The sequence below is a fragment of the Ylistrum balloti genome, unplaced genomic scaffold (assembly GCF_031769215.1).
Source record: "Ylistrum balloti isolate Yb309-2 unplaced genomic scaffold, AGI_CSIRO_Ybal_v1 Utg370776, whole genome shotgun sequence".
In the NCBI taxonomy this organism is placed as follows: domain Eukaryota; kingdom Metazoa; phylum Mollusca; class Bivalvia; order Pectinida; family Pectinidae; genus Ylistrum; species Ylistrum balloti.
In genome coordinates, this window is record NW_026782454.1 from 432,592 (window position 1) to 459,444 (window position 26,853).

The window sequence follows — 26,853 nt, forward strand, 5'->3', positions numbered from 1 at the left end:
AACCGGAAGTGTGTAGTACGTCATAGGTTTGGTGGTAAATCACAAAAATGGCAGCTTCCATGATGTTTGAGTTCGGGAAAGCAAGGAACGATTTTAAGGTAATGCTTTGGTAAATCTCAATAACATCAGAGCGAGATGCACAATCTCTGCAAAGCTACCTTGTCAGACTGGGTCATTGGGAGAGAAAGTGGAAGTCCATCTAGGTCTATCACTAGAAATAATAATCCATTGCCCCCCTCCCCAATACAGGCTTCATGGAGTGTCTGAGGCCAAATACCTCGGTGTTACCACCAGACATGAAACGGGCGTCCCAAATCAACAACATCACAAGGAAAACCACCAAAATCTTCATCTTCTAATATCAAAGAAAAAGCTATTAAATCTCCAGTTCGCGCTCAACTTAAATATGTCAGTTCAGTTTGGGACATATATCTGAAAAAAGACACTGACAAGAAAGAGATGGTTCAGGGCTATTTTCAGTAACAAATTCACTTTGCATATTATACTTGCATCTCCCAGCAAAATGATCACTGACTTACATAACACTTTGAGTTTCATTTAGTCTAGGTTACACTTAGGGGGTTGAATGGTATGGGTTTTATTGAAATTCATGTCTTTCTATCTATCCAAATGTTCGGATTGCCTAGCCATGCAATATTAGTGTCGCTTGCATGTAAGCCATTGTTGTTGGACCAGTTGAATCTGCAAGAAAAATGCCAGGTATAGATCAGAACTGAGGCCAAACTATAGAATATTCAGCACAAGCAGATTGAAGGATCCAGTCATACCTCGCTGAATATCAGTAGTTTTCTGAATTTCATTATAAAGCAGGTTCAGTGCTTACATATATTTCGCACGTCTTGTGCAGTATGATAAAAATGGTTGGCTAATATTACAGACTGAAAATGAAACAAAAAATTCTTGAAGTTATTACTAAATAGCGATCACATGAACATAAGGATTGATCAGTGAGTATGAAAGTCATTTTTAATTTGACAGTTTTCGAAATAACACTTGACCTGCTTAAATTAGTCTATCGTATATATTTTATTATTTAGAAAATAAATCATTTTTTCCCACGCTTATTTATAAGTCATTTCTATCAAGCCTGTGATCGATGAAAATGAAAAACGCTTGAAGCATGTAGAAATGTTGACTTCGATTTTATTCCAGAAAAAGCAATACTTCAAGTATGTCGCTAACACGTAGAAGTCAAACGAAGTACAACATGTTGATCGATGTATGTATTTAGATCAGACTACGGATGTGAGCATGTATGTAGTGAAAAACTGAAAGAACAAAATGAGCACTCATAAGTCACTTACCAAAATTTGGGCACACAACACGAGTAATTGGGAAAAATCTACTACGGCTCATATTTAGCAAAAACATAGAAAGAACACGAAATCGAGATGGGAGCAAATAGTGGGTCGATTCAGGATGAAAACATTATGGGTCAAAATGGGACAGTGGAAAAATTGGCAGATTGGTAATAAGTTCCAACTTGCGTAGCGTATCAAAGGCAGTGACTATTTTACAACAATTGGAAGAACATAATTCTTGAACTTGTATGGGGAAATAAACTCACTCTTTGGGGGACTAGAGACGGTAAAATTCCTAGAATTGTACTGTGTGAATTGCTCAGCGATGTAAACACGTCCGACATCTTGAAATGTTAAGCATACGACACAGAAAATGGAAATCCCGCTACCAAATATAGACAGGAGTTCCGAGAAGGGGGATAACCCTGCTACACTAACATGACAATTTCTTAATTTATATTAACCACGATAAAATCACACCTTTGTGCGATAGAACTGCACAATGTGCATACAAATATATGATAACTTATTTCGTTCAATTTTCCTATCATGTGCACATCCTGCAGACATGGTGTGTACATCACACATTGTGTAACTTTGTGCGATCCCACAACTGTACAGATGTGTTCATGTATCATTAAAAAATTCTGGACCACCTGAATCATTACAACCAGGTTATCTTAAAGTGACCTAATTTGAGTCTGTTTTTGTTTCATTTTTCTGTAATGTCAGTATCTGGTCTTAGAGCAGGCCATTCCATACAATGTGGTTTAGTTACATATATTCTTTTACTGCTCAGACTCCATGAACGGGAGCATCGTTTTGATGTATATAGTTACTATTGGGGCAGTGGTGAGCAATAACTGGCCAGGCACAATGATCTCTATACATTTAGAAGCCTTGATATTTACAACGATAATTTTTCCCATCATATATAATGCATTCCCTGGTAATTCAACTCATGCATGCTCCATGATAGGATTCCAGCGAGTTGGTGACCACTCTTCTCCGAGTTGTCTAGTTCAAACTTACACTCATCACTAAAGATTATGCATTTGTTTACATACAGTTTTTACTTTCTGTTTAATTTACACCTCACATCTTGTCACATTTTCTTTACAAATACATACATTTATCTTTTAAGTATTCCTTTTGACAGAGTATGAGGTCGAAATTCATTCAATAAGGAGGATCTTTCTTGTAGATGCTTTCTATTTGATTTTACAACAGCTCCATGTCAACGAATATCTATCTCTGACAACAAAAGTGGCTTCCACTTTAGTTTTCTATACTTCTTTGATCAGCCTTTCAGACAAAACACCATATATTTTTTATGGAGAAATTTGCATACAAACTGCATCTTCATAAGCAGAAGTGAAAGAAAAGAGAAAATTATCTTCATCTTTTTGACACACTTTTGTAGCTGTTCAAAACTTTCATTCATACCATAAATGCACTGAAGAATGTAACATACGATGTATATCAGCAATACAACTTTCACCTAGATGTATAATAGGTTTACATTCTGCGGATTGTAAGCTTTCAGGTCATCGTTACCTCCCCACATAGCCTTTCTCAACAAAGACTTTCTCAGAAACTGTGAATGACTTTAACAGTAAGATTGTATGCATTCGTCTGAGCCAAAAAAGATTAACTTCAGTTGGAATAGGTTAAGTTCTGGAAAGTAACTGAAGTTTTATTTTAATGATACGACTACAAAAGTTATCACTTCAAGAAGAAACATTTCACTTTCAGGTCCTGGTGGAGAAGACTGTCAAGAACCAAGCAGCAGATAAATATGTGGCAGAATTCCGTTCTTATGATGGCGGGTAAATATGTAGCAATATCTTAAAGTGTTTCTCCTTCTGTATATTAGTCTGAGATTCTTATAATGGCAGTTACTATTTACAAATTGATATAACATGTTTTTGTCTAGAATAAGCTGTGATACTACCCATTGTGGAAAAAGGAGAAATATTGGCCTATTTTGAGAAATTTCTGAAAACATGTTCTCTATTCTAAAATATTCTAAAGAAGGAGGGATAGGATAATATATATGTCATACATGAAGAAAAGATAGCATGACACGAAAATGTATAAATGTACACTAATTAGCTCTGTTTTGTATAAATTTTTCTCTGTTTTGGAGAAACTTCTCTATGTTTTCAGCATATTTTTTCAATGGAAGATTTCATATTCAGAGGGGAAAACATAATTTGATTAATATCCATTGGAAATACTTCAGACTTGGTTAGAGTTATGAGTGAAGGATAACAGTTTGATAGTATGCCCATATTGATCCTGACCCCCAGGGGCTGATGAGTGGGGTAAAAAGGAATCAGATTGACTTAAGTTTCAAAAATCTTCTTCTCATCTTCTCAACACCCAGATGTGGTGGTAGAATCAAATGCTCTGTAGGAATGGAAGCATCTTAAGGTGCTTTAATAACCAAAATGGGTCTCACATTTCTTCCTGGGGAGGAATATGTTTTTTTAGCCTTTACTGAATTTTTCACAGAAAAATTGCATTTTTGAGCATAATGTTGGTTCATTTCTATTTCATGACACTTGATAACTACTGTTAAATCTATAAATTCAATATTGCTTATCTCAGTTGACCATCAAGGCCATTAGGCCTCTTGTTCCTTTAAACAACTTCTCAATAAGCAATGGACCAACTGACTTATATTCAAGGGCATAGGGGTTAGATTTGTTGAAACTTTCAAATTACTTCTTCTCATGAACTGAAAGGCTTAAAGGCATATTTGGCTGATATGTTCCTATGAGGAAGCTTGACAAAATTTGCGAAAATAAATGACCTTGATATATATTCAAGGTCATAGATGTCAGATTTGTTAAAAGGCCTAGAGGCATGATAATTGGCTCGTATGTTCCTAGAGTGAAGCCTAACAAAAGTTTTTAAAAGGATATGACCTTGAATTATATGCAGGGTTATAGTGGTCAGATTTGTTAAAACATTTAAATTACTTTTTCTCATGAACTAGAAGGCCTAGAGGCATGATATTTGCAAGGTATGTTTCTATGATGAAGTCCGACAAAGTTTATTAAATGGAATGACCTTGACCTATGTTCAAGGTCACAGTAGTCAGATTTGTAAAAAAAACCTTTACATAACTTCTTCTTGTGAACTTAAAGGCTTAGAGCCATGATATTTGGATGATATATATATCAGGTGATCAGTGCAGGCCCATTGGGCCTCTTGCTCTGGTAGTAAAATTTTTCTAGATTAATCTCTGTATAAAGACAGGTAAATGTATTGGTGCATTATCTACATTTATAATTATGGTCAATTCAAGTGAATCAGTAATTTCTGTCCATATAAGGTTGTTATGAATTAATCATTATACTTCATGTATACATCCATAGGGTTATTATCAATTATTGTATTACATGTATCTATTTATAGAATGTCATTATAACTAAACCATAGTACTATCTCTGTGTATACGGGCATTATAAATGAATAGTTGCACTACATGTATATGTCCATATAAGGTCATTATGAATTATTTATTATAATTAATAACTTGTTGTTTACTATAGTGACACAGAGAAGAAGCTGGCTATGGATCAAGCTTTGAGAGATGTCATGCATGCCTCTGTGGTGAGTTTGTTGGTGATAATGAATACAAAAATTATAGAACAAAGAATCACCCAAAACTATCGTCATATGAGGAAAATGTATGGGTCATGTGTGATATATAACTCACTAAACTTCACCAGTTACTAAAGGAAATTCTGCCTCAGTATGACCCAGCTGGCTGTTCATTGGGTTATAAACTCAATATGACCCAACTTTGTAACCCCATACACAACTTTGTAACCCCATACACAACTTTGTAACCCCATTCACAACTTTGTAACCCCATACACAACTTTGTTACCCCATACACAACTTTGTAACCCCATACACAAATTTGTAACCCCATACACAACTTTGTAACCTTATACACAACTTTGTAACCCCATACACAACTTTGTAACCCTAAACACAACTTTGTAACCCCATACACAACTTTGTTACCCCATAAACAACTTTGTAACCCCATACACAACTTTGTAACCCCATACACAACTTTGTAACACCATACACAACTTTTTAACATCATACACAAATTTGTAACCCCATACACAACTTTGTAACATCATACACAACTTTGTAACACCATACACAACTTTTTAACATCATACACAAATTTGTAACCCCATACACAACTTTGTAACCTCATACACAACTTTGTAACCTCATACACAACTTTGTAACCCCATACACAACTTTGTAATCTCATACACAACTTTTTAACATCATACACAACTTTGTAATATCATATACAACTTTGTAACCACATACACAACTTTGTTACCCCATACACAACTTTGTAACCCCATACACAACTTTGTTACCCCATACACAACTTTGTAACACCATACACAACTTTGTAACCACATACACAAATTTGTAACCCCATACACAACTTTGTAACCTCATACACAACTTTGTAACATCATACACAACTTTGTAACATCATATACAACTTTGTAACCACACACACAACTTTGTTACCCCATACACAACTTTGTAACCCTAAACACTACTTTGCAACCCCATACACAACTTTTGAAACCCTATACACAACTTTTGAAACCCTATACACAACTTTGTAACTTAATGAATCCTTGCATTTTCAGTCTTTGTAATCTCTGTTATGATGCTTCTGTTTACAGACCAACCATCCTAATTACGAAGTGTGCCAGTCCGTTATACAAACTGCAGTAGAACTGGCCACACAGGGTATGTATACAGCGCAACGTGTACCATTTGATGTAGTAGTGTTATCCACCGAAATGTGTTGGATTGCTGGCTTTATTACAAGATATAAAATGGTACTCTGACCTGGCAGAGTTACCTCCCTACCATGTCCTTCTATGAACATTCAATGCACCAAAAATAACTGAAACATGGACCAACTAAGCATTTTTATAATGCCACCTTTCATGCTAATGAAGATGGGGATTCCCTGAGTGTCTATAAATAGAACACCCATGTTGACCAAACTTGTGATTCTGTTGAGAGAAATGCATAGTGATTTAATACAACATGTATTTCAAAGCATATGACAAATGGAAGTGTGCCAGGTTAAGTTATAGAGGAAATAAATCAGTTTTAGGGTTTAGTTGTGGGTATGTTAGGATAATGGTAATAATGGTTGGCTGAAGGAGCACTTTATGTAAATCATGCCAAGTATGTCGCTCCATATTCATGAGTGAAGTTCAAATATCTGATTAAAAAAAAGACCTTCACCAATCATAGATTAATGTACTGAGAACTATGTTGATCTTCCTGTGATGTAAAACTGTAACGTGCTTAATAATCAGTACAATCAATGGACTGTGTAAGCCAAGCATAAAAATAGAGATTAAATAATGGATGTTTTTATCTTCAGAGGCTTGTGCACCTTCCACACCATTCCTTCTTTTGTCTGATGTCTTTGATGTTGTAACCCTGAGTCAATGTGAGGAACTCTTCTGTCTCGTGGAGGACAGATTAAGTACCTGGAAGTCTGTAAGTGACAAACCTAGCATTAAAATGATATACCATTTTTATATTAACCAGTCTGGTGATAAATATCATAATTGTGTCTTCCTTAGGTTTAAAAATTCATGTTTCTACCTCATTAAAGGTCGATAATTCAATTATTATGATATGTAGTTCATGTGTCTTTTTAAAGAGAATTAAATTGAGTGAAAATTGTATATATTGGATGTCTGATATGAATATATCAATATTTGATATTAACCTATTTATCATTTGAGAATGTGACATTACTTACTTTGATTTACCAAGATTTACATGGCTGTTGTTGTCAGTGAAGCATAGCATCTGAAAAGATTACATGCCCTGTACTTTTTCAGGTGTTTCCTTGTAAATTTTTCTTTCCTTCATATTTTGCCCTAGTTTCATTGAATTGAGTTTAAATTTAGATTTTGTTGACATGATGGTGTTATTGTATAGCAGTACTAAGCTGACAGTAAATCAGAATCTGTAGATCTCACTTTATTGAATTAAATCAACTAAAGCCGTCAGTAATGATGTTTATTTCCGTTTTTTTTTTTTACTAAAGGAAACGTTTTATACAGCAGGCAAAAACTACTTACTCAGGATGTGTAACGGTAAGGAACAGCAGGACTTGTAGCTGGCATTTGGTCATCACAGAAGTCAATTCACAAACCAGAAATCAAATCACTAACCAGAGGTCAAATCTCTAACCAGAAGTCAAATCACTAATCAGAGGTCAAATCACTAATCAGAGGTCAAATCACTAACCAGAGGTCAAATCACTAACCAGAAATCAAATCACTAACCAGAGGTCAAATCTCTAACCAGAAGTCAAATCACTAATCAGAGGTCAAATCACTAACCAGAGGTCAAATCACTAACCAGAGGTCAAATCACTGACCAGAGGTCAAATCACTGACCAGAGGTCAAATCACTAACCAGAGGTCAAATCACTAACCAGAAGTCAAATCACTAACCAGAGGTCAAATCACTAACCAGAAGTCAAATCACTAACCAGAGGTCAAATCACTAACCAGAAATCAAATCACTAACCAGAGGTCAAATCACTAACCAGAAATCAAATCACTAACCAGAGGTCAAATCACTAACCAGAGGTCAAATCACTGACCAGAAGTCAAATCACTGACCAGAGGTCAAATCACTGACCAGAGGTCAAATCATTAACCAGAGGTCAAATCACTAACCAGAATTCAAATCACTAACCAGAGGTCAAATCACTAACCAGAAGTCAAATCACTAACCAGAGGTCAAATCACTAACCAGAAGTCAAATCACTAACCAGAAGTCAAATCACTAACCAGAATATCAAATCACTAACCAGAGGTCAAATCACTAACCAGAGGTCAAATCACTAACCAGAGGTCAAATCACTAATCAGAGGTCAAATCACTAACCAGAATATCAAATCACTAACCAGAGGTCAAATCACTAACCAGAGGTCAAATCACTAACCAGAAGTCAAATCACTAACCAGAAGTCAAATCACTAACCAGAGGTCAAATCACTAACCAGAGGTCAAATCACTAACCAGAGGTCAAATCACTAACCAGAAATCAAATCACTAACCAGAGGTCAAATCACTAACCAGAAGTCAAATCACTAACCAGAGGTCAAATCACTAACCAGAGGTCAAATCACTAACCAGAATATCAAATCACTAACCAGAGGTCAAATCACTAACCACAGGTCAAATCACTAACCACAGGTCAAATCACTAACCAGAAGTCAAATCACTAATCAGAAGTCAAATCACTAATCAGAGGTCAAATCACTAACCAGAGGTCAAATCACTAACCAGAAGTCAAATCACTAACCAGAGGTCAAATCACTAACCAGAATATCAAATCACTAACCAGAGGTCAAATCACTAACCACAGGTCAAATCACTAACCAGAAGTCAAATCACTAACCACAGGTCAAATCACTAACCAGAAGTCAAATCACTAACCAGAAGTCAAATCACTAACCAGAGGTCAAATCACTAATCAGAGGTCAAATCACTAACCAGAAGTCAAATCACTAACCAGAAGTCAAATCACTAATCAGAGGTCAAATCACTAACCAGAAGTCAAATCACTAACCAGAAGTCAAATCACTAACCACAGGTCAAATCACTAACCAGAAGTCAAATCACTAACCAGAGGTCAAATCACTAACCAGAGGTCAAATCACTAATCAGAGGTCAAATCACTAACCAGAGGTCAAATCACTAACCAGAGGTCAAATCACTAACCAGAATATCAAAATATACATGGAAAAAACTCAAACTCAAGAATATTACTTCAGGAGAATTTTTCATTATTTTATAAATTTATCTCTTCTGATGGATGGAATAAATACAATATATATTTTTCTCATGTGAACTTCCTTTGAAATGTTTGATAAATTTGTGATATTGTAGGTGAAGGAGATATATTTGAAATATGTTAAGAAAAAAATATCTTGAATGGTTGTGAATTTTCTTTCATTTTGTATGAAAAAATATGTCTTTACACTCTTGTCCTCAAATTAAGACGTATTGTGTATACTTTCTTTCAGACCTTCTCCGCAGACTCTCAAAGTCTCAGAACACTGTGTTTTGTGGACGGATACAGCTGTTTCTGTCTAGACTATTTCCTCTGTCAGAGAAATCAGGTGAGAAACTTTGGTTGGACCTCTTTAATCACAGTACAGCTACGGTAATTGTAAGTCTAAGATAAATGTAAAATGTCTTGTTTATCAGAAAATTGGTATTCGATTGATAACGCTTACCTCTCTTAATCTGCTTGTTTTTGTTTTATTTTTTCTGGTTTTATCGCCTGGTGAAAAAGATCATTTTGAGATGAGGATCTCTTTGTAGTAGGTGATGAGTACATCACTGAACATCATGAATTGATACAAATACCTGTCTATCAAGTCCACCTGTATATAACAAATACCTGTCTATAATTCCACCTGTATTTAACAAATACCTGTCTATAAAGTCCTGTATGTAACAAGTACCTGTCTATAAAGTCCACCTGTATTTAACAAATACCTGTCTATAAAGTCCTGTATTTAACAAATACGTGTCTATAAAGTCCTCCTGTATATAACAAATACCTGTCTTTAAAGACCACCTGTATTTGAACAAATACCTGTCTTTAACAACCTCCTGTTTGTGAATAAGTACCTGTCTTTAACAACCACCTATATATAACATACCTGTCTATAAAGGTCATTTGTATATAACAAATACCTGTCTATAAAGTCCTCCTGTATTTAACAAATACCTGTCTATAAAATCCTCCTGTATAAAACAAATACCTGTCTATAAAGACCTTATGTATATAACAAGTACCTGTCTATAAAGTCCACCTATATTTAACAAATACCTGTCTATAAAGCCCTCCTGTATATAACAAATACCTGTCTATAAAGGCCACATGTATATAATAAATACCTGTCTATAAAGGCCACATGTATATAACAAATACCTGTCTACAAAGTCCACCTGTATATAACAAATACCTTTTTATAACGGTCAGATGTATATAACAAATACCTGTCTTTAAAGACCACCTGAATTTGAACAAATACCTGTCTTTAACAACCTCCTGTATGTGAACAAGTACCTGTCTTTAACAACCTCCTGTATGTGAACAAGTACCTGTCTTTAACAACCACCTATATATAACATACCTGTCTATAAAGGTCATTTGTATATAACAAATACCTGTCTAAAGAACATCAGCACACAGCAAATACCTGTCTATAAAGGCCACTTATACATAACAACTACCTATCTTAAAATGTAACCCACAATGGTGTAGTTATAGTGAAAAAAATCCCTCTAGATGTGTAATTGTACTAGCTGTTAATGTGACAGTGTATTGAAGTGTGTTTTCTATTCCAGCATTAAATTTAATGAGTCAGTTCAACTTAGAAAATGTGACAACCTACACAACTAAGGCAGACAGATTTGAGGTAGGACCATCCACTCTGAGACATATTGTCACTTATTATAAGTACTCAGTCTTATGGTATTGTTAAACTTATTTTTATGATATAAATTTTCATAATTCTCAAATATTTAATTGCCTGTATCATGTCTGTAGTATTCCTGGCAGTGTGTGATGCTGGGAAGATAAACAGGTACTCACCTGATAATGGGCTTATTTCAGGACATAACAATCTGTAGTTCTACTAGTTCCACTGAGTAGTGATAGATATAGGTGGGCTTATTACCAGGCATAGGCTTATTGCCCGAGAAAATAATTGAAGCAGAAATGAAGAAGAAAAATGATTGCTTATACTATATGCACAGAGATGTAGGTCCAGATACTCTGACAGTGTGAAATGTCATTGATCTTTGTTTTCTGTTGAAGACGGAGTTGAAGGGAGATGTAGGTACAGGTACTCTGACAGTGTGAAATGTCATTGATCTTTGTTTTCTGTTGAAGACGGAGTTGAAGGGAGATGGAATGGAAGTGGAAGATGGAGAAACAGATGACCAACCAAAGTAATAATTTAGAAATCAATTAAAACAATAGAGAAACTATGACAACCAGCTGGATTCAAATAATAGTTTTTAACCAGAGGACAACCACTTACAAGTAAAGTTTTCACTGTGTTACTATGACAACCACAATCACATTTACCTTTGCTTTTTCCGTTTGTGCAAACTCAAAAGTTTTTGTGGGGTTTTTTTGCGAGATTACATAGATGATATACATTTTTGGGTATTGTGTTAATTATGGCAACATTATTGATAATGTGACAAAAATTCAGATCCGTATGGTAACCATGACAACCACTCAGAAAGAATTGGGTTACTATGACAACTACTCACAGCAGTGTTGTTTCCCCAACTGCCACTCAGGGCAATATGGTTGCCATGATTACTGTAGAGAAATGTTGTTACCATTTAGAATTTTGTTAACTGTGACAATCATTTAAGAACATTTGTTCTAATTTCATGTTCTTTGTTGTATTTTTTGATAAATAAATATTTCATGGTCTTGTTATAAAGCATGATATTGTGACACTTCCTTTCTTTGTTTTCTTCCTAGACCAGTGGACTACAACTTATACAGAAGGTTCTGGGCATTACAAGATTTCTTCAGAAAACCAACACAGTGCTATGAAAAAGTTCCCTGGAAAATGTTTCAAATGGTATATTTTGCTGTATAAGTGTTCATGTGTGACTCTCATTTAAATATTACATAGAAGATTACATATGTTATATTGGATTTTTTTAATAAAAACATATATTACTGTATATTAAACAGTGTGTTTAATTCCACGTGACACATCCTTTATAATCGAATATCCCAAGTTCATGACAAAGTAGTGAAAAATATTCTTTCTTTCTCTGATATTTTGTTTTAGTCAGTATGACTTGTGTTGTCAGTATTGATTTGTGCATTCAGTTAAAGTAAAACGAAATTTTAGTCTCCTTAAAATTCTGATTTCTAATCACCTGTTTAAATTTTAATGATGGCTGTGGATTTAAATTTTACTTTTGAGCTATTTTTTATCCTTCACAGAACTCAGATGAGGTGCTCAGTGCTTTCAATAGTGCAAAACTAGATGACATGAAGTCCTCACGCAAAAAAGTTGCAATGCCTCGTCCAGCTGACACCACAGCCTTTTTTGCCAAGTACTTGACCAGTGAAAAGGTATCTAAACTATGTTCATATGAAAACGTTCTGTAGATATACACAGCATTACATAACTCAGGCCACTGTCAAGGCTGCAAGGCTTCTTGTTTTAGCATAAAATGTTTTGAACAGATCATCACTAGATGAAATTATCATCATGGATTTATATACCAAAACCTAAGTAATGATAAAGAAGGCCATGGATATCTAATATGAAAAAAACCAGGTGAAGGCACAGGTGTGTTTTGTTGGTAGAGCCTAGAGGAGAATCTAACTTTCATTAATCACAAGAATTAGAAATCTACAGCAAGAGAGCAAGTACATGTTAAATATTAATAATGATTATAAATATTCTTGAATGTCAAATATTGAACAATTTTGTTATACTTAGCTATTGTATACAGTGTACACAGTGAAATTTAAGTGGAAGGTTTAATCATGATTAAAACTTAACATGAGTAAATTCTCAGAAAAAATTTTTAAAAATTGATAATAGGTCTAATATTCTTTGGAGAAATATGTGATAATGCAGACAAGATATTGAAAATTTGATCATGTGACTATTATTATCTTTATCACCAGTTGATGGACCTGCAGCTAAATGATAGTAACTTCCGGAGGTATGTTCTTGTCCAGTTCCTCATCCTTTTCCAGTACCTCAACTCACAAGTCAAGTTTAAAGGGTGAGTGACATTGTCTGTCATGTTGTGACATTGTCCATTGTGTTGTGACATTGTCCATTGTGTTGTGACATTGTCCATTGTGTTGTGAAATAGTCCATTGTGTTGTGACATTGTCCATTGTGTTGTGACATTGTCCATTGTGTTGTGAAATTGTCTGTCATGTTGTGACATTGTCCATTGTGTTGTGACATTGTCCATTGTGTTGTGACATTGTCTATCAGGTTGTGACATTGTCCATTGTGTTGTGACATTGTCCATTGTGTTGTGAAATTGTCTGTCATGTTGTGACATTGTCAGTTGTGTTGTGACATTGTCTGTCATGTTGTGACATTGTCCATTGTGTTTTGACATTATCTGTCATGTTGTGACATTGGCTGTCATGTTGTGACATTGTCTGTCAGGTTGTGACATTGTCCATTGTGTTATGACATTGTCCATTGTGTTGTGACATTGTCCATTGTGTTGTGACATTGTCCATTGTGTTGTGACATTGTCCATGGTGTTGTGACATTGTCCATTTTGTTGTGACATTGTCCATTGTGTTGTGACATTGTCCATTGTGTTGTCCATTGTGTTGTGACATTGTCCATTGTGTTGTGACATTGTCTGTCATGTTGTGACATTGTCCATTGTGTTGTGACATTGTCCATTGTGTTGTGACATTGTCCATTGTGTTGTGACATTGTCCATTGTGTTGTGACATTGTCTGTCATGTTGTGACATTGTCTGTCATGTTGTTACATTGTCCATTGTGTTGTGACATTGTCTATCAGGCTGTGACATTGTCCATTGTGTTGTGACATTGTCCATTGTGTTGTGACATTGTCCATTGTGTTGTGAAATTGTCTGTCATGTTGTGACATTGTCAATTGTGTTGTGACATTGTCATGTTGTGACATTGTCCATTGTGTTTTGACATTATCTATCATGTTGTGACATTGTCTGTCATGTTGTGACATTGTCAGTCAGGTTGTGACATTGTCCATTGTGTTATGACATTGTCCATTGAGTTGTGACATTGTCCATTGTGTTGTGACATTGTCCATTGTGTTGTGACATTGTCCATGGTGTTGTGACATTGTCCATTGTGTTGTGACATTGTCCATTGTGTTGTGACATTGTCTGTCATGTTGTGACATTGTCCATTGTGTTGTGACATTGTCCATTGTGTTGTGACATTTTGATGTTTACATGTGGATAAGTTTATAAGTAAGAGTAAAACTTTTGTTTTAATTGCATGTTCACTCTTCAACAGAAAAGTGTTTTCTCTGAAATGACTTTGTATTGGGTGTTTTTGGAAGATGAGAAATCAATTTAATTTTTGGTCCAGGTTTAAGGTTGTGTTGACACCCAAAATGATTTTCAAGTTTATTGTGATTTTATGTAATGTGTTTAAAGTAGACATATAAGTTTATCCTTATTTGAAGTGGTGTTTCTATATTTGGACAGAATTATGTGTCTATCCTTATTTGAAGTGGTATGTCTATATTTGGACAGAATTATGTGTCTATCCTTATTGGAAGTGGTGTTTCTATATTTGGACAGAATTATGTGTCTATCCTTATTTGAAGTGGTATGTCTATATTTGGACAGAATTATGTGTCTATCCTTATTGGAAGTGGTGTTTCTATATTTGGACAGAATTATGTGTCTATCCTTATTTGAAGTGGTATGTCTATATTTGGACAGAATTATGTGTCTATCCTTATTGGAAGTGGTGTTTCTATATTTGGACAGAATTATGTGTCTATCCTTATTTGAAGTGGTATGTCTATATTTGGACAGAATTATGTGTCTATCCTTATTTGAAGTGGTATGTCTATATTTGGACAGAATTATGTGTCTATCCTTATTGGAAGTGGTATGTCTATATTTGGACAGAATTATGTGTCTATCCTTATTTGAAGTGGTATGTCTATATTTGGACAGAATTATGTGTCTATCCTTATTTGAAGTGGTATGTCTATATTTGGACAGAATTATGTGTCTATCCTTATTGGAAGTGGTGTTTCTATATTTGGACAGAATTATGTGTCTATCCTTATTTGAAGTGGTATGTCTATATTTGGACAGAATTATGTGTCTATCCATATTTGAAGTGGTATGTCTATATTTGGACAGAATTATGTGTCTATCCTTATTGGAAGTGGTGTGTCTATATTTGGACAGAATTATGTGTCTATCCTTATTGGAAGTGGTGTTTCTATATTTGGACAGAATTATGTGTCTATCCTTATTGGAAGTGGTGTGTCTATATTTAAACAGAATTTTTAGTTTAATTTGTAATGAATTCACAGGAGCAATCAGACGTTGACAGATGACCAAAGTCAGTGGGTTAAAAACACACAGGAAAAAGTATACCAACTGATCAGAGAGACACCCCCAGACGGAGAGCAGTTTGCCCGTAATGTAGAGGTGAGGTTTCAGTCTGCCAGCTATTGATGTCTGTTGTATAAAGATTGCAGGTTTTATTACCATGTCTGATGATGTGTAAATACAGTGGGGCACTGTAAATCAGATTAACCTGGTAGCCGGCTGGTGATACTAAAATCTAATACTAAAACAGATCTCCCTAATGTTAATCTACCCTTTAATCTGATTGCCTCAGTATTCATCTCAGCATGGTAAATCTGAAAACTGATCACCATTTTGCAATTTTGCAAGGCCCCTCCAATCCAGCTGCCAATTTCCATCTCACCTCAGGGCAGATATGCTGTTGGCTGGCTATGCTGTTGGCTGGCTGTGCTGTTGGCCTGCTATGCTGTTGGCTGGCTATGCTGTTGTCTGGCGATGCTGTTGGCTGGCTATGCTGTTGGCTAATTATGCTGTTGGCAGGCTATGCTGTTGGCTGACTATGCTGTTGGCTGGCTATGTTGTTGGTTGGCTATGCTCTTGGCTGGTTGTTGGCTAGCTATATATGCTGTTGGCTGGCTATATATGCTGTTGGCTAGCTATATATGCTGTTGGCTGGCTATATATGCTGTTGGCTGGCTATGCTGTTGGCAGGCTATGTTGTTGGCAGGTTATGCTGTTGGCTGACTTTGCTGTTGGCTGGCTATGCTGTTGGCTGGCTTTGTTGTTGGCTAGCTATATATGCTGTTGGCTGGCTATGCTGTTGGCTAGCTATATATGCTGTTGGCTGGCTTTATATGCTGTTGGCTGGCTATGCTGTTGGCAGGCTATGCTGTTGGCCTGCTATACTGTTGGCAGGCTATGTTGTTGGCTGGCTATATATGCTGTTGGCTGGCTATGCTGTTGGCCTGCTATACTGTTGGCAGGCTATGTTGTTGGCTGGCTATATATGCTGTTGGCTGACTATGCTGTTGTCTGGCTATGCTAATGGCTTTCTATTTCCCATTGATAGAGTCTATGTGTTTGAACAATGCAGTACTGAGAGTATTTCCCATTGATAGAGTCTATGTGTTTGAACAATGCAGTACTGAGAGTATTTCCCATTGATAGAGTCTATATATAAATCGAGAGAATGTATAAAGTATAACAGAAAAAAACTTTCCAGTGCCACCAGTGCCATCAGTGCCATCAGTGCCATCAGTGCCACCAGTGCCACCAGTGCCATCAGTGCCACCAGTGCCATCAGTGCCATCAGTGCCATCAGTGCCACCAGTGCCATCATTGCCATCAGTGCCACCAGTGCCATCAGTGCCATCAGTGCCATCAGTGCCACCAGTGCCACCAGTGCCACCAGTGCCACCAGTGCCATCAGTGCCATCAGTGCCATCAGTGCCACCAGTGCCATCAGTGCCACCAGTGCCATCAGTGCCACCAGTGCCACCAGTGCCATCAGTGCCATCAGTGCCATCAGTGCCACCAGTGCCACCAGTGCCATCAGTGCCACCAGTGCCATCAGTGCCATCAGTGCCATCAGTGCCATCAGTGCCACCAGTGCCATCAGTGCCATCAGTGCCACCAGTGCCACCAGTGCCATCAGTGCCACCAGATTCATATGTTTCTTCATTCATAGTGAATTTATGTTAATATTATCTGTAGCTTCATTCTAGTAGCGTATCAAAAGTGAATTTAGTTTTGTTTTATTGACTGTAATATGAATTGTCTATATCATGTGTGCGAGATGGAATGAAATGAGTACATATGTACATGTAATTTATCTATATTGTTATTACAAATCTATTTTCTGTGTCAGATACCCAAGTCTATTTTCCGTTTCAGAAACCTGAATCTGTTTCCTGTGCCAGATATACCTTGGTCTATTATCAGTATTAGCCGCCCAAGTCTATTTTCAGTATTTGAAACCTGTCAGATTTTCTGTTCTGTCTATTGTAGCACATATTGTCCAGAGAGGAGTACTGGAACGATTGGAAAAATGACGGCTGTCCAACTTACGAGAGAGAAAAATGCACAGATGCCAAACAAAGAACAAAGTAATAGTTGTGAATTATAAACGAGAGAGAGAAAAAAAGCACAAACCCAAAGTAAAAACACAGTAATAGTTGTGAATTATAAACGAGAGAGAAAAAGGCAGACGTCAAAGCAAGTACAAAGTAATAGTTGTAGATATTAAACAAGAGAGAGCGAGAAAAACAGTAATAGTTGTAGATATTAAACAAGAGAGAGCGAGAAAAACAGTAATAGTTGTAGATATTAAACAAGAGAGAGCGAGAAAAACAGTAATAGTTGTAGATATTAAACAAAAGAGAGCGAGAAAAACAGTAATAGTTGTAGATATTAAACAAGAGAGAGCGAGAGAAACAGTAATAGTTGTAGATATTAAACAAGAGAGAGCGAGAAAAACAGTAATAGTTGTAGATATTAAACAAGAGAGAGCGAGAGAAACAGTAATAGTTGTAGATATTAAACAAAAGAGAGCAAGAAAAACCGTAATAGTTGTAGATATTAAACAAGAGAGAGCGAGAAAAACAGTAATAGTTGTAGATATTAAACAAGAGAGAGCGAGAGAAACAGTAATAGTTGTAGATATTAAACAAAGGAGAGCGAGAAAAACCGTAATAGTTGTAGATATTAAACAAGAGAGAGCGAGATAAACAGTAATAGTTGTAGATATTAAACAAGAGAGAGCAAGAAAAACAGTAATAGTTGTAGATATTAAACAAGAGAGAGCGAGAAAAACTGTAATAGTTGTAGATATTAAACAAGAGAGAGCGAGAGAAACAGTAATAGTTGTAGATATTAAACAAAAGAGAGCGAGAAAAACAGTAATAGTTGTAGATATTAAACAAAAGAGAGCGAGAAAAACCATGATAGTTGTAGATATTAAACAAGAGAGAGCGAGAGAAACAGTAATAGTTGTAGATATTAAACAAAAGAGAGCGAGAAAAACCGTAATAGTTGTAGATATTAAACAAGAGAGAGCGAGAGAAACAGTAATAGTTGTAAGTTATAGACAGGTAAACATTAAGTCCTGTTTTACATGAGAAACTTTTACAATAAATGCCTTCCTGTATGAGGAATCTAGTGTAAAGCTCTACTGATTAAATTTCTCTACTTGGATCTGTGGTATTACATAAGACATACATCAAAGATACTAACCTTATTTATTTTGGAGTGCAGGAATGACATGGTTCACTGATATTTATTTCGGAGTGCAGGAATGACATGGTTCACTGATATTTATTTTGGAGTGCAGGAATGACATGGTTCACTGAATCTCTTCATTGATTATGGTTATAATAACCAATTGAAGTGTCATATTGAAATATAGATTTAAATTTCTAAAAATAAAACGAAATACATCATCCATATTATAACAAAGAAGATCAAATGGAAAATTTGAAAGTGTTCTCTTAGTATTTAACAATAATATTATATAGCTGAATGAATTTATTCCTATTAATCTGAAAAAGAAAACCCAGTTTGATGTAAGAATTTCATCTGTTAATGTTGAATTCATTTCGCAGCACTTTTCAGGGTTGTCCTGTTGTAGAAACTTTAGATATGGTACTTTCTTTCCAGGGCAAAGCGACGATGGGTTGGAGATGATCTTCAGGCTAGTGGTGGAAAGATTATCAAAATGGGGAGTTCGGAATTAACACGCCTGTGGAATATCAACCCTAACAACATGGCAGCATGTCGGGCAGACAAAAGGTACCTTTATCTTCAAGCCTTAAAAGAGTATAGAAACGCTTTCAGAGAAAAATCTGTCCAGAAGGAATACCCATTTCTATCTAGGCAAAAAATCTGTCCAGAAGGAATACCCATTTCTATCTAGGCAAAAAATCTGTCCAGAAGGAATACCCATTTCTATCTAGGCAAAAAATCTGTCCAGAGAGACCCATCCTTCCTAATGAGAAAAATCTTTCTAGTGAAACCTTAGAAAAACCTGTCTATAGAGACCAATCCTTCATGTTGAGAAAATCAAAAATTCAAAATTTCAAAATATGTGAAAACTGTCCCGTCGTAGCCTTCACAGGCGAAACTTGAGTCAACAGTAAATAAACCTCGAACCTATCATCCCTGACTTGTTGTGTCCTACCACTTCTTGGATTTTTTATTACCCCTAGTGGGACGCCCTGCATACCCTCGGGATATCCTAGTGGTGGATGACTGAACATCACATAGCTGTAATTCTAACTGTACCATTCCATTTACAGAGTATTTCTACCGACGTTAGAGGAGTATTTTGCTGAAGCAATGGAACAAGCCGACCCTGAAGCCATGATAGAAGATGAATACAAGTAAACTTTCAAACTAACCGTGAAATATTGATATTTGATGGAAATTTGTGTGTGTGTGTGCGTGCATGGAATAAAACTGGAAAGGAAGTGTAAGTTACCTTGAAAATGAAATTAAAAAGAGAACTGTCAGTTGTCTATTTCATGATTTTCATGCAAAGAAAAAAAAAATTCAAATTTAAACAAGCAGTCAATGAAACCACAAAACTTTTTTTCTGATTATTCAAGAGCAATAGAATTGTGTTGGGTGTAAACTTGAATTGTGTTGGGTGTAAACTTGAATTGTGTTGTGTGTAAACTTGAATTGTGTTGGGTGTAAACTTGAATTGTGTTGGGTGTAACTTGAATTGTGTTGGGTGTAAACTTGAAATGTGTTGTGTGTAAACTTGAATTGTGTTGGGTGTAAACTTGAATTGTGTTGGGTGTAAACTTGAATTGTGTTGTGTGTAAACTTGAATTGTGTTGGGTGTAAACTTGAATTGTGTTGGGTGTAACTTGAATTGTGTTGGGTGTAAACTTGAAATGTGTTGTGTGTAAACTTGAATTGTGTTGGGTGTAACTTGAATTGTGTTGTGTGTAAACTTGAAATGTTTTGGGTGTAAACTTGAATTGTGTTGGTGTAAACTTGAATTGTGTTGTGTGTAAACTTGAGTTGTGTTGTGTGTAAACTTGAATTGTGTTGTGTGTAAACTTGAAATGTGTTGGTGTAAACTTGAATTGTGATGGGTGTAAACTTGAATTGTGTTGGGTGTAACTTGAATTGTGTTGGGTGTAAACTTGAATTGTGTTGGGTGTAAACTTGAATTGTGTTGGGTGTAACTTGAATTGTGTTGAGTGTAAACTTGAACTGTGTTGAGTATAAACTTGAATTGTGTTGAGTGTAAACTTGAACTGTGTTGGGTGTAAACTTGAATTCTGTTGAGTGTAATCTTGAAATGTGTTGTGTGTAAACTTGAAATGTGTTGTGTGTAAACTTGAATTGTGTTGGGTGTAAATTTGAATTGTATTGGGTGTAAACTTGAATTGTGTTGGGTGTAAATTTGAATCGTGTTGGGTGTAAATTTGAAATGTGTTGTGTGTAAACTTGAATTGTGTTGGGTGTAAACTTGAATTGTGTTGAGTGTAAACTTGAAATGTATTGAGTATAAACTTGAATTGTGTTGAGTGTAAACTTGAACTGTGTTGGGTGTAAACTTGAATTCTGTTGAGTGTAATCTTGACCAGTATTAGATTTAACACCAGGCATAATCAACAGGAATTTCTTTGTAGAGAGACAAATTGAGAGAATCATGTGTATTCAAATTTTGACTTTGTTGAAATGTTGAAATAATTTTTCTTAAACTTATTTCAAGATTCTTGATGATATAATTATGGTGAAAATAATGATCACTGTAAACGAACCTGTGATGTAATCTGCTTTTTTCGTCCAGATTGATTAATGAACAGATATTCCAATGGAAGTCCTTACGTTTGTTGGCACGGCGTAGTCCCCATTTTTTCACACATACCAACAAGCCTGCTATCCCCTTGTCTGAGTATCTAGAAGCAATGCTAAATAAAATTGCCAAGGAAATTCCACAGACAGCCAGTAATGAGGAGATGAAAACAGAAATCGGTGAGGAGGAAGAAGCTATCCAGGAACGACAAGAGATTGAAGAACAGAATGATGAACAAGGTAATGTGCAGATATATTGGCTGTGGAGCACAAGAATCTGTTTATATGAAAAATTTATAGTCAGAATTAGATCATGATCGGCAGGTTTAGAATTCATATTTAAACTTCTCCAGTGTTTGACTGAGATTGAAATGTAATATTGACATTGTTATCAGTGATACAGTGATGTGTGCCTTCCTATTTCATACCTTCATGGGAAAGATCTATAATATTGAATTTAGGATATCAGACTTAGGATACTAGATTTAGGATATCAGATTTAGGATACTAGATTTAGGATATCAGATTTTAGATACTAGATTTAGGATATCAGATTTAGGATACTAGATTTAGGATATCAGATTTAGGATACTAGATTTAGGATATCAGATTTAGGATACTAGATTTAGGATATCAGATTTTAGATACAAGATTTAGGATACTAGATTTAGGATACTAGATGTAGGATATCAGATTTTAGATACAAGATTTAGGATATCAGATTTAGATACAAGATTTAGGATATCAGATTTAGATACAAGATTTAGGATATCAGATTTAGATACAATATTTAGGATATCAGATTTAGGATACTAGATGTAGGATATCAGATTTTAGATACAAGATTTAGGATATCAGATTTAGATACAAGATTTAGGATATCAGATTTAGGATACTAGATTTAGGATATCAGATTTAGATACAAGATTTAGGATATCAGATTTAGGATACTAGACTTAGGATATCAGATTTTAGATACAAGATTTAAGATATCAGATTTAGATACAAGATTTAGGATATCAGATTTAGATACAAGATTTAGGATATCAGATTTAGGATACTAGATGTAGGATACTAGACTTAGGATATCAGATTTAGGATACTAGATGTAGGATACTAGACTTAGGATTTCAGATTTTGGATACTAGATGTAGGATACTAGACTTAGGATATCAGATTTTAGATACAAGATTTAGGATATCAGATTTTAGATACAAGATTTAAGATATCAGATTTTAGATACAAGATTTAGGATACTAGATTTAGGATACTAGATGTAGGATACTAGACTTAGGATATCAGATTTTAGATACAAGATTTAGGATATCAGATTTTAGATACAAGATTTAGGATACTAGATTTAGGATATCAGATTTAGGATACTAGATGTAGGATACTAGACTTAGGATATCAGATTTAGGATACTAGATGTAGGATACTAGACTTAGGATATCAGATTTTAGATACAAGATTTAGGATATCAGATTTTAGATACAAGATTTAGGATACTAGATTTAGGATACTAGATTTAGGATATCAGATTTAGGATGCTAGTTGTAGGATACTAGATTTAGGATATCAGATTTAGGATACTAGATGTAGGATACTAGACTTAGGATATCAGATTTTAGATACAAGATTTAGGATATCAGATTTAGGATATAGATGTAGGATACTAGACTTAGGATATCAGATTTTAGATACAAGATTTAGGATATCAGATTTTAGATACAAGATTTAAGATATCAGATTTTAGATACAAGATTTAGGATACTAGATTTAGGATACTAGATGTAGGATACTAGACTTAGGATATCAGATTTTAGATACAAGATTTAGGATATCAGATTTTAGATACAAGATTTAGGATACTAGATTTAGGATATCAGATTTAGGATACTAGATTTAGGATATCAGATTTAGGATACTAGATGTAGGATACTAGATTTAGGATATCAGATTTAGGATACTAGATTTAGGATACTAGATTTAGGACATAGATTTAGGAAACTAGATTTAGGATACTAGATTAAGGATATCAGATTTTAGATACAAGATTTAGGATATCAGATTTAGGATACTAGATTTAGGATATCAGATTTAGGATACTAGATGTAGGATACTAGATTTAGGATATCAGATTTAGGATACTAGATTTAGGATACTAGATTTAGGACATATATTTAGGAAACTAGATTTAGGATACTAGATTAAGGATATCAGATTTTAGATACAAGATTTAGGATATCAGATTTAGGATACTAGATTTAGGATATCAGATTTAGGATACTAGATGTAGCATACTAGATTTAGGATATCATATTTAGGATACTAGATGTAGGATACAAGATTGATGATATCAGATTTAGTATACTAGATTTAGGATATAAGATTTTAGATACTAGATTTATGATATCACACATAGGATATCAGATAGGATTGATTTATGTATTAAATATCCACATGAACATTTAGGTTTCAAATGTTTCCAATCTATGCCTTGGTATTTATGTGACTCGACTGCTTGCAGGTAAAGACAATACAGAGGACACTCTCACACAGCCCACATTGGACCTCCTAGCAACTGCTCTGAAAGGGGAATGGAAGAAACTAGCTACAGAACTCAACTTCCCTGAGGATGATATCACTTATTTTGAAACAGAGAACAGTGACGAAAAACAGCAAGCATTAAAGATGCTCACCGTCTGGCTGGTAAGTCCAGTTTTGTTTTACAGAAAAACGTGTCCTCACTGAAGGAGTTTCAACCCAGGGTTGATGTTTCCTCCAAAAAGAAGTGGTTTGGCCAGGGTTGATGTTTCCTCCAAAAAGAAGTGGTTTGGCCAGGGTTGATGTTTCCTCGAAAAAGAAGTGGTTTGGCCAGGGTTGATGTTTCCTCCAAAAAGAAGTGGTTTGGACAGGTTTGATGTTTCCTCCAAAAAGAAGTGGTTTGGACAGGGTTGATGTTTCCTCCAAAAAGAAGTGGTTTGGCCAGGGTTGATGTTTCCTCCAAAAAGAAGTGGTTTGGACAGGGTTGATGTTTCCTCCAAAAAGAAGTGGTTTGGACAGGGTTGATGTTTCCTCCAAAAAGAAGTGGTTTGGCCAGGGTTGATGTTTCCTCCAAAAAGAAGTGGTTTGGCCAGGGTTGATGTTTCCTCCAAAAAGAAGTGGTTTGGCCAGGGTTGATGTTTCCTCCAAAAAGAAGTGGTTTGGACAGGGATGATATTTCCTCCAAAAAGAAGTGGTTTGAAAGCTTCATTGCTAAGATAGGAAGATTTATTTTCATTAAGAAAGCTGATGATGTATACTTTGAGAGATGTTTAACCCGACAAGGGAAAAGAAAATATGCTGTCACAGGGTCATCATCAGTCAACAGTTGTGAGGTGGTGACAAAGTTTTGGTAAAATAATATTGTAAAACTGAGAGTAAAGTGTTTGGTAGTCAATACTGCCAGCATAGTGGTTTGGTAACAATTAGTTCGTCTATCATCCGTATAAAGTGGCCCTGTGGGGACATCATGTCCGGCGCCTTTTTGACAGTAACAATTGCTCCGTCCATCATCCGTATAAAGTGGCCCTGTGGGGACATCATGTCCAGTGCCTTTTTGACAGTAACAATTGGTCCGTCCATCATCCGTATAAAGTGGCCCTGTGGGGACATCATATCTGGTGCCTTTTTGACAGTAACAATTGGTCCGTCCATCATCCGTATAAAGTGGCCCTTTGGGGACATCATATCCGGTGCCTTTTTGACAGTAACAATTGCTCCGTCCATCATCCGTATAAAGTGGCCCTGTGGGGACATCATGTCCAGTGCCTTTTTGACAGTAACAATTGGTCCGTCCATCATCCTTATAAAGTGGCCCTGTGGGGACATCATGTCCGGTGCCATTTTGACAGTAACAATTGCTCCGTCCATCATCCGTATTAAGTGGCCCTTTGGGGACATCATGTCCGGTGCCTTTTTGACAGTTTACTTTAGTAAGATAGCTTTATGATTTTATATTATTATATTTTATAACTTTATATTGCTGCCTTTCACAAACAGATGCACTTACCTCACATACATTGGTTTATTGTCTTTAACGGACTTTTGAGGTTATTAGAAGCTTGAATTTTATACATGGTAAAAGGAATCTTTATATCCCTGACAGTCAATTGAGGGAACATGAAGTTCTTAAGACAAATTTTAAATATTGACTAATCGTTTTTATTGGTGTTTATTTCAGGGTAACGAGGGTGAACGTGCTACAGAAGGAACACTGAAGATAGCTCTAAAGGAGGTCGGACTCACGGATGAGATACAATCAGTGTTCGGCAAATCTTGATCTTTAACTTCAGTCTTATGGTTGTAATACTGATAATTTCTCCTAAATCTTTAAATCATGGCCGAGATGTTTTGTTACACAGATGTTCTGTTGGATCTGTCAAGGAATGAGAAAAGATATTCATGATCAGAGGTCAGCAGGAAAAATTGACATGAAGCACAACAAATGATTAAAATTTGAACATGTGAAATGTATGGTTTGTGATACGTGTCAATGTGCTACTAAAACAGCAGGAAAAATTGTGTGATTGAGTTCATTTGATGGCGGCCATAGATTTCACAAACTGTGAGGTGTGTGAGTGTTTCAAACGGAGAGAAAAGAGGATGTGACATTAATTTTACATGAAAGTGAATTTTTCATCAAGAAATCATGGGACCATGTTTGACAGCACAAAACCCCAAAAAATGCAAAATCATCAATTTTCATGAGGTATTCATTTTTGCTGAATTGGTGGGTATTTCTTACCCACGTTATATCTCCACAAAGTGATAGATGAATAAAAATTGACATGAATTATAGTACTAGCAGTATTTAACCATGAAATCAAGTGCCAAGGATATTCAAGCCTCTCAAAAATAGTGATTTTACAGTATCATATTTAAACTGATATTACTGTAGTTATATTATTCGTGAGTTAATGAAAATTTCTTTTTGGTGCTGTTAATAACAAATTGGATCCTGTTTTATGGACAAAAATGTCGCTGTTTTATTGACTTTCTGCCACGATGCAGAAAATGTTATAAAAACATGGCATAAAATGATACATTATCATTACATTAATGTTAATAACAGTGGTAAAATACAACTTACAGTTTACTCTCTCTTTAAAAAGTCAGAGTTTCAAATGATCTTCTTTTAATTTGTTCAATAAATCTTTTTCGTTATACAATAGAAGGAAACTCGTTATTGACTTTTTTGTTCGTTAGGAATACCTTCGCCTGATGGAAGGTACTGTAATTGAGCTGAGATGTTCTAAATGTATTTTGTTATACAAAGGGAGATAACCTGTTATTGACTTTTTTGTTTGTTAGGAATACCTTGGCCTGATGGAAGGTACTGTAATTGAGCTGAGATATTCTAAATGTATTCCGTTATACAAAGGGAGATAACTTGTTACTGACTAACATATATAGGAATATTTTTCAAAAAATCGGAAAATATCGGAAATATAGGTGTTACAAAATAGAGGTTTTTTAACCAAA

At 35.4% G+C, this 26,853-nt stretch overlaps 1 protein-coding gene across 1 annotated transcript; it reads left to right on the forward strand.

Annotated features, from left to right (window-relative positions):
* Positions 1-54: 54 nt before the first annotated feature.
* LOC132558259 (THO complex subunit 1-like) lies at positions 55-26,490 on the forward strand. Its single transcript, XM_060222803.1, has 19 exons — positions 55-98; positions 3,078-3,151; positions 4,886-4,946; positions 6,068-6,134; positions 6,787-6,905; positions 7,465-7,513; positions 9,459-9,554; positions 10,795-10,865; positions 11,342-11,400; positions 11,951-12,053; positions 12,428-12,559; positions 13,124-13,224; positions 15,522-15,639; positions 17,527-17,624; positions 19,174-19,305; positions 19,812-19,895; positions 21,323-21,567; positions 23,858-24,039; positions 25,553-26,490. Exons 1-19 carry the CDS (start codon positions 60-62, stop codon positions 25,649-25,651), a joined length of 1,929 nt encoding a protein of 642 aa, XP_060078786.1. The 5' UTR covers positions 55-59; the 3' UTR covers positions 25,652-26,490.
* The last annotated feature ends 363 nt before the right edge of the window (positions 26,491-26,853 follow it).